General features: G+C 33.1%; 1 protein-coding gene across 1 annotated transcript in view; it reads right to left on the bottom strand.

Moving 5' to 3' along the window:
• Positions 1-291: 291 nt before the first annotated feature.
• The window catches only part of LOC124712378 (protein still life, isoforms C/SIF type 2), a 568,005-nt gene continuing 553,081 nt past the window's right edge, over positions 292-15,215 (bottom strand). Inside the window, exons 18-19 of the mRNA XM_047242673.1 lie at positions 14,260-14,505; positions 292-2,721 (exon numbers count right to left, since the gene is read on the bottom strand). Coding sequence (XP_047098629.1) covers positions 2,495-2,721; positions 14,260-14,505 — 473 coding nt within the window. The 3' untranslated portion in view covers positions 292-2,494. The remainder of the gene's footprint in view (positions 2,722-14,259; positions 14,506-15,215) is intronic.

Genomic DNA, 15,215 nt, shown 5'->3' with positions numbered 1-15,215 from the left:
AAAAAGAAAGACTTATTTTGTGTATGCTACTGCTTTCCATATATTTCTGTATCACAAATATATGAAGGATATTATCACTGCCAACAGTATTTTACAGGAAATGGACTCTCACATCACATACAAAATAGATACTACCTCTTGATTTTCTGCACCTGTTTATCTTCTATTTGCTGATTTTGTAAATTCCTTTTTAAAACAGCCATCTCTCACATAAATTCCGTGGGACTAAGGGCTAAGAAATATAAAGAAGTTGAGTGGAAGAAAAAAATTAAGTGTTGAGTAATTAATTCTCAATTAATCAATAGTGTTAAGTTTTCTCTTCAGTTGTGTAATTACTGAGTACAAAATGTGCTTACATCGGTTTCAATGTAAGCATCGAAATGGGAGCTACAGGAATACTGTTGCGGAATGAAACTGAATTAAATATTAACAGTGGATGACAGTGACAATATGATTTTATGCTCTTGAAAGTGATAGTCTTAAGTCCATGCTCTTACATGGAGAGATGTGAATAGACATCACATATTTAAGCTCCCAGTGTTGTATATAACAGTCTTTGTTAGTGTGTAATGATATGATTATGACTCCACATTACTTACATAGCAAATTTTACTGTACAGATTTGTACAACCTGAACGAAACTTTTGAAAAGTGAAATATTATGAGTATATATTTATTATACTATGATCTTTATTTATACATGTACCATACTATTAAACTTTGGTTTATCTTTAACAGGAATTTCTTTCCACTGAATAGAAAAAATTCTTCTAATCAAGGGCTTCAATGCTCAACAGTGGGCTTCTGGTATTTTAATGTGTTAGACCATTAGTAAATGATGATAAGTTTTCTATAATAGTGTCTGTTATGTATAATTGTGCAATTACATTTATTTATATTTTCATTAAGTTCTCAATTCACACCCCTCTAAGGCTTAGGTACTGACAGAGTATAAAATTATATTGCAATTGTTCCTATTATTATTTTGAATTAATCCCTGGTTTCATACATATTATTCAATATAGTATCTTTCTTACCAAGACTCACATCCCATATTTAAAGCTCTACATTCTCCAGGTTTTAGCCACAAGGCTTGTTTGAGAAAGTCATCTTATAAAATCTCATATTCACATAAGAATTTTAACATTTTGTTGTGCTAAGCTCCCTTCATTCTGCTAACAAAAATATTAATCCATTTAGCAACCGATTCACATGTTTGTTGCACATTTAGATTATGGAAACAAAATAAATTTGAGTATTCTGTGTCAAAACAAAAAATACAGGTCTAAATTCAATAAATTATCATTGTTTTCCCTGATAACAGTTACAACTAATATCAACAATACATCCCAAATTATGAACAAATTTGGCACATTACACTTCTTAAAAGCAGGTAAGTTATCTTCAATAAATAAATTTTATGCATAATTTAGCAAAAATCTATCTGCAAATTCCTACACAAGAAATCATCCAAGAACACATTCAGTTTCTCCTGGTCAACACAACCTAACATACTTTATAGTCCTTAAATAATTAATAAAACTGGTGATATTTCATACTTAATCTTTGACTTATTAGTGAAATATGATCTATGGAATGCAACTGAGAAAATAGCATAACATATAAATAATTCCACATTTCAGATTGATGTGTGTTTGTAAAAAATTATTTTACATGTGATGATAAATTTCCAATACATTGCTTCACAAATAAAATCACTTTTTCACTAAAGAATGATAAGTCTTTTTTGCTGTGGGATTTTTGTCTTAAATGTACATTAGAGTAATTCTAAATAAACAGACTCAAGAAAACATATTGAACCAGGTTGTTGGTGAACCAACAATTCACTTATCAGTAAGTAGCAGCTGCTACAAATCAACAATGCAATAAATCATCGAAACAGAGCTTCCCAGTGGAATGTTCTAGATAAAGAATTAGTTTTACACATTTGAGCAGTTACAATCAAACCTTTTTTTATGTGCGTTACCTGATAGGCCAAGTGTGGTTTGAAAATAGTATATTTTTCAGTGCGCTCGCAATGGCTGTAATGCTCTAGCATTACTTATCTTAGCAGATATTTTATGGTTTACAATCTTAATAATTTTACTCCAAAACATGATGGTTTTGCACTTCCGTAGTTTATCTAATATGCCAAATGCTCCGAGAGACAAAAAAGTCTATTAAAGCTGATGGTCACATTATTTTTTAATGAATCATTCAGCTTCTTTCATAACAACCTTTATTACTGAACTATTCAAAGATTTATATTTAAATTTTGTATGATTTCAGCAATGGTATCCTCCTCCCTGTATCTTTGGATCAGAATAATTTAACATTATCTAACAGAATCAACAAATGATTAATGTTTGAGCAGCCTCATGTCCTCTGTCTATGCTGAATGATTCATTGGAAGTGCATGCAAATTATTAAGATATGCTGAGCCATTTGACTGATGTTAATACTGCAATTTACCTATGCGAGCGCTCGACTTTCTTCATGGCTGCTGTGCACTGGTTGAAGATGTTGATGACGCATTTTCATGTGTGCTGCTTTGGCCTTCTGCTTTGCGAGTTGGAGTTGGGTAATCAAACACTAAGCAACGTTCTCTGTCCCTAGCTGTATTATCTGAACAGGAAGAGGTAGAGGAGGATTTACCCTTTCGAGGAAGTGTGGTTGCTTCACCTAGGCCTACCATGTCTCTTGGTTTCCACACGGGTGATCCTACAATGAGAAAGTCAACCAGTAAGAGATTGGTTTAAATGGAAGTACTGGTTATATTGTCACATAAATGATACCATTTGAAAATTATACAGCTTTTCATGGCATTATTTACCCTTGATATTGTCTGTCTCCTTCTGAAATTAATTCTTATACAATGATGTTCTATCTCTGAATATATCTTACTATGTCTTTGAAAATTACTTAAATATACATATTTTATGCCAAACATATTGGTATATTTGGAACTTTTAAACAAGAACAGCAACTCATTTTCAAATTACCCCCTCAATAATATATATGTATGTATACATTTGGTTTTGATTTATTGGTGCTTAACCAACTGTAAATTTATTTAACATTGTAAGAATTTTTTTATCTTAAGCAAGGATTCAGTTAACCTTGAAAAGTTCAAAGATAAAGAACCTGAATTACATACTTATTTACTTAGATACATAATAAATGCTAGCCATGTGTGTTTCTATTTCCTTTGCATATTTGATGGTGACTGGGAGTGCAATCTTTAATCAATGTAAAATTTAGAAACCATCAGCTTCATGTGGATGGTTTTATACAAATGATATTTATAAGTCAAGGAGCTTAATGGATAATATTTTAATAACAATGCTGATGATAAAATTATAAACCATTTTGAACGGGCCACGATTATGGAAAAACAACAAGGATGTATGTTACCAAGTTCCATACACTATCTTTATAAGAGACTGTCAGGAATCATATCAAAGAGTAGATAAAGTTGAAAAACTGCAGAACTTTTATTAGGTATCATATGTCACAATAATCTCTTCTGACAGACATTCTCTGACAGTGAATGATGATATATTTCACTTATCCAGCTCCTTATTTAAACACAATTTAAACCAAAATCTTTTGGTTAACTTTCAGCTTTATTTGCTTATTCATTTTAATATATAGTCATTCTTCTTTAAAGAAACAAAATTTTGAGGGTTTTAGTGATTTAAGAACTCTGTAGTGAACATCACTGTTTTAAGATTGTTGAAAACCAACAGACATTAAATGGTTAAAATGAAAAATAGGATACATTCTATAAGCTTCTCAGGAGGAAGAAAATAATCATGAATATTTCTTCACCATCAAAATAACACAGGAAGTATCTACACCTCAGTGCCAACACAAAAACAAAAAATTCAAAGTAAAATGTGTTATAATTTCAGTAAATTACAGGCAAACTGACTTTTTGCGTGAAGGATAGTTTGTTTCCAATAAGATCTTTTACTGTCATTTTATCAAAAAACATTTAAGTAGTCATGAAAGAGCAAATCTCATATGATTAAACTTTAGTTACAACTTTTAGCCATGCTTACTCTTTAAGAGGGCTGCAGGTTAATAATTACCAGAATTGATCTTCTGATAATTAAGTTCTTAAAAGAAATTATTACCACGATTAGAAACTGTAAATGGAATTATTGTTTTGGTGGCAGTGGAAAACATAATTGAGTAACAAAACCACATAATATAAGGATGCCGATTTATCAGATGATGTAAAACTTATTACATTTAGAATAAAAGGACAGTTTACATAAAAGATGCTATGAAAATATAAATGCTTTGGATCTTAGAAGAAGAAATTCGAAACTCCAGCCTCTCAATACATGCATATGCATCCTCATAACTTTGTATAACGGCCCAAGAATCAATTATTTAACAAAAATATTGCAATATGTCTTCTGAATATATATAGCTGGCCAAATCCACACTAATCACTGCAACACAGGCTGTACTTTCCAACAAAGACATGTAGCCAGGCTTGGAGAAACACAAAAATGACCACCGAATTCCTTCCCCTTATAGCTCAATTGAGCATCACTCAAAACATACATATAGCAGTCTACACTCTCTGAGGAACAGCCAATGTTTGCTTAGCAATGTATCATTTCTTTTAATAATGTAATTTTCTGTTTTATATTACTGATACTGTTTACATCTAATAACTTCGTGTTCTGCATATATTGCCTTTATTTCTTTATATTACAATACAGTTACTAAACAAAGAACCATTTTATGCATTTTCTTCTGCACTTTCTCAGGCAAGATGAAATTTCTTGCTGCATACTTACTATCACATTGTTGGCCAGAGTGAGATTTTGTCTATTATTGAGAAAAAATAGTTCTTCATTTTTCCTGTTTTCCATAATTTTTTATTTTTAGTTTTATTTAAATTTATGTTTTTTGTATACAGATGATATTTTATTTCCAAGTAATATGGATAATAATGGGCTCTTACACTTTAAAATGGAAGTTTCATTCATATATATATATATATATATATATATATATATATATATATATATATATATATATATATATATATATATATATATATATATATGTATAAATACAAAGATGAGGTGACTTACCTCATCTTTGTATTTATATATAATTTTTCCCACGTGGAATGTTTCCTTCCATTATATATATATATATGTATAGATGTTGTATCAGGAGGAATAATAAAACTGTTACATATAAAAGGCAGAGTGTATGTGTGTCATCCAGGATCTCCTCCCAAACTTCTGGATTGATTTCAACCAATTTTGACACAGAGGCAGCAAGCCTCACGATTATGAGCAGCCTCCCACCTCCGATAAGAGGCGCAATATGGGAAAAAAACGTGTTTTTTCCAGCTACTGGCATATAGGCTGCCCTGCCCAAAGGCATGTTGTATGGGAACAGTATCAGCCTGTAAAATCAACCTGTTTTGCAGGAGCAAGGATGATTTTTTGGAGCCCAATATGTTGGCTGCCCGTGATGAGAGGCATGTTGTGTTGGAATAGCATTGGCCTGTTTTATCGACCTGCTTCATATGATGGCCTGTAGATCAGGAGCTTAAAATGATTTTCAGGCCTGTGATGTACTGCCTGCCCTGCAAGACAGGCATGTCGTGGGAGTAGTATCGGCCTGCTATATTGACTCATATTGCCGGGCTACATGTGCCGATCAGCATGACTAGGAACAGTGTGAAATGGACAGAGGAGGGGATGGACAGTAAGAGGGGGAGGAGGAATTGGACAGAAAGAGAGAAGGAAGGGGAGATACATGAAGATGGAAGGTATAGAGGGGCAGTGGTCAGGTGGAAAAGGAAGAAGGGGAAGGCAGAGATGGAAAGAGAGAGGAGGAGATGGTCAGAGGGAAGGAGAAAGCAGAGATGGAAAGAGAGAGGGGGGAGGAAGATTGTCAGAGGGAGGGGAGGAAGATATGGATGTGGTCAGAGGGAGGGGGAGGAGGGGATGGACAATAAGAGGGGAAGGAGGAGATAGAAAGGTAGAGGTGGTAAGGTGAGATGGATGGACAAAGGAGGAAGAGGGGTAGAAGGGGGGAGGACTTGTATTGAACACTTACGCAGGCAAAGCCACAAGGAAAAGGCTAATAGTAAATATTTTAGGAGCTGGTAGAACAGACTAGTTCAAATAAAACATCCCATATAAGATGTGGTCTTCTTCTTTTAAGGGATACAATTGTACACACAGGTAAAATTTTGTTTCATGCATTCATACTCCAGTTGTTTTGAATTTATTCATCAACTGTCTTTTTAATTTATTTACTTATTTCAGAGTTCAGGCTGTAAAATTGTGATTGAGTTTACATAACAGAATTTTTCAACTGTGACTGTGATTGTCATTTGTTAGCCAATTGTATTGTATTGTTAAAGCATGCCACATGTATTCACAAATGCTGAGTATGTTGACATGGTATTTGTGTATGAGTTTTGTAATGCACATAGTGCTGCTGCTGCTTGTAGAAAACATAGTAGATGATTTCCTAACTGTAACATACCATATTTAATTATTTGTCTTTGACGAACACATTCTGTAAGTCTTTGTTTGGATTACATTCTAGCCAATAAGATATTTCATTTTAAACAATAAAAAATGGGACATGTTATACGGAACATTTTATTTGAATAAGCCTATAATACTATCTTGTAAAAAAATTTACTGTTCCTCCTTAAACAATTGATATGTTGTAATTTCTGTGTGATAATTTCTTTTATCATTAGAATAGTTTGGAACTGGACAAAAGATAAGAAACACTTTAATGAAAAAATTAATGACAAGAGGTTATGATAAGAAATAAATAACTTTTCAGTTAAGTGGAAGACTAAACATGGGAAACAACTCTACATAATAATTTTTAAATTTCAACCTGTATTACATAGTAAGGGAATCATGCACATAACAGAGGCACCAGCAATACCTCCTCACTAACAGATGGGGGAATTGTTTTAGTAGTTCCAGAAATTACTGTTTGTGTCATACGGAGATAAGTAAAGTAATGATATGTCTGAAAGAAATTTATAGACCTGTTTGTTTGTCTTTCAAAAGTTCTTGATTTTAAAAGTGAATTAGCACTTAAAATCCTCACACTGGTGTCACACTATTTCACCAACTTTTTTCTTATCAGACATACAATGAATACTACACACATTCACATAGAGAAAGATAATATAGTATCTAAATTTAAAAAGATCATTGCTTTTGGAAGGAAAAGAAAAAAAAGTAATGAGAATATTTATTTCTTCAAATTTTCTTTTCTCCTTTCTTCTCCTGAGCATGCTTTGATACACAATGTGCATCTTAATATATGAGGTACTACACTGTTGGTGAAAACTGACTATTAATTTCACATAAAATACAGAAGACAACACCTTTATATACGGGAGAGTAAGAACACATGCTTTGTTTTCTATTAAGTGTACAAACAAAATGCATATGGAGTACATGAAACTGCCATTTAGGTTTGAGCAAAGTTGAAATTTATGTACAAAAATATTTCATGCAGGATACCTTGAGTATTAGTAGCTGTAATAGTAGTAGTAAGAATGGTAATAATAATTACAGTAACAGAACAGGAACATGTCAGAAGTATACAAAGAAATCATAAATGGACATTCCCACTGAGATTGCCAACAGATGAACAATCCATACTTACCACACAAAAGAAGAAATACCAGTACGGTGGACAACTACACTACACAATCATTAATTACAGCTGCAGAACTAAAGCTCATTTACATGATAACTGAAAAGGACTATTAACAGAACAAACACAAGGGAGCACGTCTAAAGGGATGAGCCAGAATACCCCCAACAATAGCTTAGGACCATGCAATCAAATGCAGGAAATGATGTAATACCTTTTGAAGAAATTAAAATATTTATGGTTATGAACGTTTTAATTGAGCAGTAACACAATGGCAACAGTTGTAGGTGAAATAAAAGAAAAACTTGAAAGACCGATAAGAAGATAGATGCTCAAAGAATGCAGCACAAGGCAAACCAAAATGAATTTTTTTACAGTTTTGTGTGTGTGTGTGTGTGTGTGTGTGTGTGTGTGTGTGTGTGTGTGTGTGTGTGTGTGTGTGTGTGTGGGGGGTGGGGGTCGGGGGGTGGGGGGAGACATGAAATTGAAATGTAAGAGAAAAAGAGGAAAGACTGAGCAATACAAAAGATGTTAACATGGAAGTTTTGTAACACAAAAATTATATTATATGCAAACAGGACAAAAAGGACACGAGATTGACAGAATATGCTGAGGAAAGGGTGTCAGACAACTAAAGGATTGACCTTGAATAATAACCATATGCAGAATGCATTTTACCAGCAGACAGATACTGGCAGCGTACAATTTTGTATTGGTCTATGACGTATGTACACAGCAAAGGGCATTGTATATGAAACATAAAAGCCAATTGTTGAGTTTAAATCTCTGACACAGTTTATGGTGCCATGAAAATTTGATTACCATTCCCATAGACAAAAAAGGACAGGGGAAAGTCTAGGCTGCAATATCAACAATTATGGAAAGGGTAGATTGCTACTCACTGTAAAGATGACATGTTAAGTTGCAGGCAGGCACAATGAAAAGATTGTTACACATTAAGCTTTCAGCCAGGCCGTCACCAGAAAAGAAAAACACACACACATTCACACAAGCAAACATATTTCATGCACATGTGACTGCTATCTCTGGCTGGCCTGAGCAACTGTGTGCATGTAAGGTGTTCTTCCTTGTGTGAAAGTGTGTGTATTTTTTCTTTTCTGATGAAGGCTTTGGCCAAAGCTTAATGTGTAACAATTTTTTTGTTGTGCCTCTCTGTAACTCAACCTGTCATCTTTAGGGTGAGTAGCAGTCTATCATTTCCATAATTTTTGATATTCCCAGAGACAAAACGGTCTTTGTGGATTCTAGGCAATGTGTTGAGAGTTAACTATTATTCTATGTTTTGTTTTTATCTTAATAATATCATGATAATTTCCCCTTAATCAGTCAGTTGATCTTGTTAAGTAGATTGTATGTGAATGTATTGTATTAAAGCATAAGCCTTCAAACATTATGGAATGGTTACTTTTCACTAAGGTCAGAATCTTTCAAAACAATGGGTACCTGTTGACGGCCCAATAAGCCAAAAAATGATTGATCATGAACATATATTAAAGGAATGAGCTTTTGGTGAGAGAAGAATCCATCAAAATTATTATACCCAGGCAAAATTTTTGTTGTATTTTTAAGATATGTAAAAGGACATTTACATGAAAAATGATTATAAGTAAATTTAATGTGAAATGAGATTCAATTCAGGTACACTTTAATATTTATCCTTTTAAATGAGAAAGAAAAAATTTCCATAGTCTGTGACACCTGTGAAATAAAAAGTCAAGAAAATTTAGATAGTTTAAAAGAAAACTCGTGTATTTGAAAACAAAATATAAACATATATAGTATTACTTTTGTCAGGGAACAATACCATTATGGTATTAATTATTGTACAAACTTGTTAATGAGAGTACAACATTTTTATAGAAAATATATTTTTTTCTTTCTGTTGAACTGAAACAGGGAAAAAAATAAACACCTATTGATTTGGCTTTAGACTCTTCAGTTAACTTTTCAGGTGGTACTAAAAACTATAGAAATGGTAGGTGTATGAGACAAAACAGTAAGATAAACTAAATGAAATTCAACCAGAAATCAAACTACAATGTAACAGCCATGTGGAGTGTTAAAATATTTTGACATCAGTAATATGCATTATATTAATGCTATAGTAACTACATTTAAACAAGTAGAATTGGAGACAAATTATTGTGAGTGTAGTAAGGAGTTCAGATGTGAGTGCCAAAGTTTGAGAACAGAAAAGGGGGAGGTATTGAATTCTACAGCAGAACTGCAGAGAGTGGAGTATCTGTGGAATCTGAAATGATAACCTAAGGTTAATAAAGTAAATGATGTGAGAAAAATACTTTTTGAATCTTCCTAGCATAGCAAATCTTTTTATCACAGAACTCAAAAATTGATCTGAAAAAACTATGAAACTGCGAGAGAGAACTGCTGGTCAGGGGGTAAAAGATTTAGTACTGCTGACAGACACAAATGAAAGAACGTGACACTACCAGTTCTGCAAGCTAAAACAGTATCTATAAGCAGTATGAAATTTTTTTGGTCTCCTGAAGGCAAGTAATGGACAAAAATTCTGTTTCAGAATTTCAAAAATGGATCTTTCGTTTTCATAAAGAAAGTTCTTTGATATGTAGATGTGTCATAACCCAAATAAAAACTCTACCATATCTTCCAGTTCATGTCTCCTGAGGAAAATGCACTAGAAAGAAATTAATGCTGGTATTGATTAGAAAAAACCTTAATTGACAAGAATAATAACTTAGACTCTTCTGCCGATTACTTTGTATGCTCCAGGATGTGTATTGGAGTCACTAGGCTTGTTCTCACAGCTTTTTGATTCCTTTCATTGTTCTGCAACATCAATCTTTCAGTCGCTAGAAATGTATTCTTTTCTGTTTCTCTGTATAGTTTTGGCTAATGTTATAGGACTTTAACAAAACATGTAATGAAAATATCCCATTAGCACACTTTTGCCCTGAAGTCGAATATTAAAAGTCTAAATTTAAATGTCCCAGTTAAACTCATAAAGCTTGCAATCATCTTTCCATTGCATATACTTCTCTTCACCCTCACATTTGTGTAGAGGATCATCTTCAGTTTCAGAAGAAGGAAGTTTACAGTTTGGTCAGAGCTGACCACCTGTCCTATCCTCATAAAAAACACTTCCATATTCTGTATACATTTGTACATTTTGAGATATATATTTTCAAGTTCTGCCTCTGGAATATATATAATAATAATAATAAAGAAACTACACACACAAGACAACATAAATCCCACAGGTATTTAACTGTAATTAATTCCTTGATTCAGTGTGATGTCAGATGAGTAGTATAAATTGATGTGAAATTTGGAATACAAATGACTGTACAATGATTTGCTTTTAGTCCTGCAACACAAGATACCCATTTAATGCCTCAGTCTAAATATGTTGATTAAAAGCAGATTCAAAATTACTCACAAATGTTATCAGGTCATATCAGAAACAACAAATAAGTACAAAAATGCAGGACTGCAACAAATTCAGTGTGTTGGTAAAATAGATCTAAAGAAAACTGAAGCAACAGCTCAAAAGTTTTGATCACTGACTATACTATGATCATGTAAAGTAGACTCAGAAGAAGAGCAGCAGCAAATTGAAAGAAACAATTAATGACAATGAAGCCACACACTAAATATCCAAAAAAGGCATCCTTTCAGAATGCTTAAATGTTAAACTTGTTGACTTAAGAAGAATGGAATTCTAGATGATGAGCATACTGTAATGTATTTATGAGATTATGGCAGTAAACTTGAAACTTGCTTTTGGACAAAATTACCTGCCACTGAAACAATTATCCATTTAAAATAGTTTTTCATTTTAATATGTTTTTTTCTTAAAGAAACAAAGCAAACCTTCACTTTTAGAACAGTGATGACAGCAAATGAAACAATATCAAACTTTAAAAGCTTACACACCTTTTCTTTGTGAAGCTCCTATATGCATAATACATCCAGCAGGACGTTTACTTCCCTACACTTGTTTTAAGCCAGGTTAATTTCAATAATTGTGTACAGTTTTGTATGTAACTGGATGCAATTTATAAAACATGAACTATTTTTCGTAACTGGAACAATGTATGCATCATAACATGAACCTTTTTATGAAAGGCAACGAAATGCAGATAATTTGACATTCAGCGTGCAGCTCTTTGACTTCCACTCTACAGCTGTACATGCTAATGCACTCCCACTTTTTTACCTACATGTTTCGTTTTACAATAAGTATGAGAAATTAAATAAGCTGTGTCTATTGAACCATCTGTGAAACAAGCAACAAATATGATTTTATTAAATATCTTATTAAACATACTTCCTTTAACAGTTTGCACTATAACTCTTAAAGTAAATGATCTAGAGCTCTGTTACCTATACAAACAGATTATGCAAAGAGAGACATTTCAGCTAACCAGTGTCTATGAGCAATGTCTTTGCAGAATGAAGACATAAACTTGCAGAGAGCTTAGCGCAGGCTATGCTATCAACTCCAAATATTAAAAATAAGAATTTATCCTGATAAAACAACATTTTTATTGTTAAATGCCTTCACAATTTTATATCTGCTTGTATTGCTATTAAATGCTAAATCTGGCTTACTAGTTTGTTTTTCATGCATAACGATACAAGAAGTACATAGTAGCCTAAGATTTAAAGACTTTATGAAAGCTTCAAATATAACCTCACCAGAGCAAATTAGATTTTCCTGTCATTAATTTTTAAAGTAAGCCAGAGACATTTATCAACAACACTGTGTATACTGTACAACAGTTCATATTATTTAGAATTTTATGTACATTTTTACTATGAACTGTAAGTGAAATGTGTATATCTTAAATAAGTGCATCTAAGTATCATACATTTAATTAAGCATGCATATTGTACATTTTAACATGAAACTTTCCTGATTCTTTATACGAAGCAGTAGCAATTGATATGGAAAAATTTCCACAAAATCACATAAACAACAGACAAATATGCACTACCACATGTGGCATTATATAATAGCTCCTAAGCAGTTTTTAAGCTTGAAGAATTCTTCAGTGCCTTTTCCATACAGTTATCTGAAATGAACATCACACTGATAAACCTGGCATATGTTGTGATATCTAAAATTGGCATTTTTTGAGTGAGAAAAGGTATATTCTTTTGAAACTAAGACAGAGATGGATTTTTTTTAATGGTTACAAACCGAGATGAAAACATGGAAAATACTGTGTGGTACTGTTCCTCTGTAGCTAAGCTGTCTAAAGAATCTTTCATGTAAACCCAAAAATTTAATTGCTGAAGCATGTGATCTGTGTGACAAAGTTTTCACTCTTCCCTCCAACACTGTAACATTTTTATCCCATGAAGACTTAGTGCAACTGCTTGACAGACCAAAAAAGAACTCCAAATTCAAAATCCATGAAAAATTCCACGATATTAATTTCTGATTGAATAGTTATTCATATGACAGATGGACAAAATAGAACTTTGCTAAAGATTGTGACCTCAGTAGCTTAAATTCTTTAGAAGAGTCTTTTGTTATTGAATAATTATGGTAAATATGCAGAAAACTAGGTACTGAATTACAAAGTGCTGTGGTTATGATCTGATACACAGATAAATTTAAGCAATAGTGACCACACTCAGAAGGCTTCTTATATTTTGTCTTTTTAAAATTGAGGAAAGTATTTGCAAAGTTGTCTCACTGCATACTGACTCGAGTTTTGTTATTATTTGTTAGGGGGAGTGAGGTATAAGTAAAACATTATACCCAATACAGTGTATAAAAATTAAATGCTGAAAATATATTACAGATGCTGTTTATAGTGACAACAAAACATACTGAGTTTGATGTTACTACCAACATAAAATGATTTGTGTGTCTAAGAAGTCATAGCAACAATTAGAGACCTTTGGTTTGGTTAAATAAATACCATGAAATAAGGAATAAGAATAATTCGTCCTGAATGATCTGCCAGATTTCACAAACATAAAGAAAAAGGCACTTAGTGTAATGAATTTTTATTGATAATTTGAATCAGCTCTTCATCATACATTCAAGATGAAGGTCAATTTTAATCACATTGTAACATTTTTCTGTAACAGTGGGTATAGAATTCATTTACCAATGAAACAGATATGAAAAGTTTAAGAAACTGAAATGAATTCCAAAATGAAATGAATCACAGAAATCCAAGGAGAAAGGAGTGTCAGACACAATAACCAGAAGAGGAAGCCAATATTACTCTGTATCGTATGATCAAGCTGCAGTATAATATGTTCATACATTACATGGCAACATACACATGAAACATTACAAACTACAAACTAATTATAAATTAACAAAATATATGAATAAAATATTTTATGTAATTCACAAAATATGCCAGTAAACTGCTAAGTATATCCACATGAAATACTTTATTGACTTAAGTAAGTGCGTCTATCTGTGGTTAATGTGCAATCACTACTGCTTCTCTTACACTCATACAGTTTTGTAATTGCCAGCAAGGTAACACTGCAGGCAAGTGGGCTGTGGTAAAGTTGTAGGTGGTCTGAGCAGTTGTGACTGCTTACCTAAATCTTTAACTGTTGGTGGCTGGTAGTTCTCAGGCTGATGGGATGATTGGATCAGTCTTGCTTGGCTTCCAGTGCTTCCTGCTGAGAGGGTTGACGTAGAACTCAGAGTAAGGTGATTTGGTGTTCTCCCTAGAGTCGACTTCCCTTTCGCTGTTGCAACTAGGCTTGAATCCTCTTCTCCCTCAGACTTTGTTCCTGGATCCAAATCATGCTGTTTGCCACTACCTTTTTCATGACTTTCATCTGCAACATAACATAATCGTAAAATGTTGTATTATATTGGATTTTTGTCAAAGATTCATAGCCACTGTTGTACGTATTGTTTCAAGAAAGGCTTTTAATAAAATATATGTGCTGTATTACTGGTACAATATATTTTGCAGATAGCCAGACTGAACCGACAATGGAAAGTTCAAGATCAGCAGAAATGAGAGAACCTGCAGGGATCAAACGTTGCACGCCGACTCGAAGAGGCGACATCACAAGTGATCAAACTGGCTGCTGCTGCTGATGATGATGATGATGAGGATGATGATACTGTGCGCAGTTTCACTCTCCATTGTTTCATAGAATGTCTTTTGGTGCAGTGCACTAAAAAGTACTTCTTCTGAAGAAGAGAGCAATAGAACTCGTGTGAAAAGTCGATGACAACACACATTGCAGTGGCATTTTTAAGGGTCTTGGAATTCTTACACTCTCAATCTGATACATTTACGCCTTAATGATATTTGTGCTAATAATAAATATCAGTTTCAGCTGATCTGTGATAATGAACTGTCATGATACAATTCACAAAAGTAATTTTCCTGTAGATGCACACACACACAAACACAACCCCCCCCCCCCCCCCCCCCACACACACACACACAAAAATCATACCTCTGTAGCTACTCTTTCTATGAATTATATGACTATCTGATTCTGTTACCTACTTGTCAAGTAGTACTGTTCAC

Source organism: Schistocerca piceifrons, chromosome 8, assembly GCF_021461385.2.
Source record: "Schistocerca piceifrons isolate TAMUIC-IGC-003096 chromosome 8, iqSchPice1.1, whole genome shotgun sequence".
Classification (NCBI taxonomy): domain Eukaryota; kingdom Metazoa; phylum Arthropoda; class Insecta; order Orthoptera; family Acrididae; genus Schistocerca; species Schistocerca piceifrons.
This window is presented reverse-complemented; position numbering and strand designations above follow the sequence as displayed.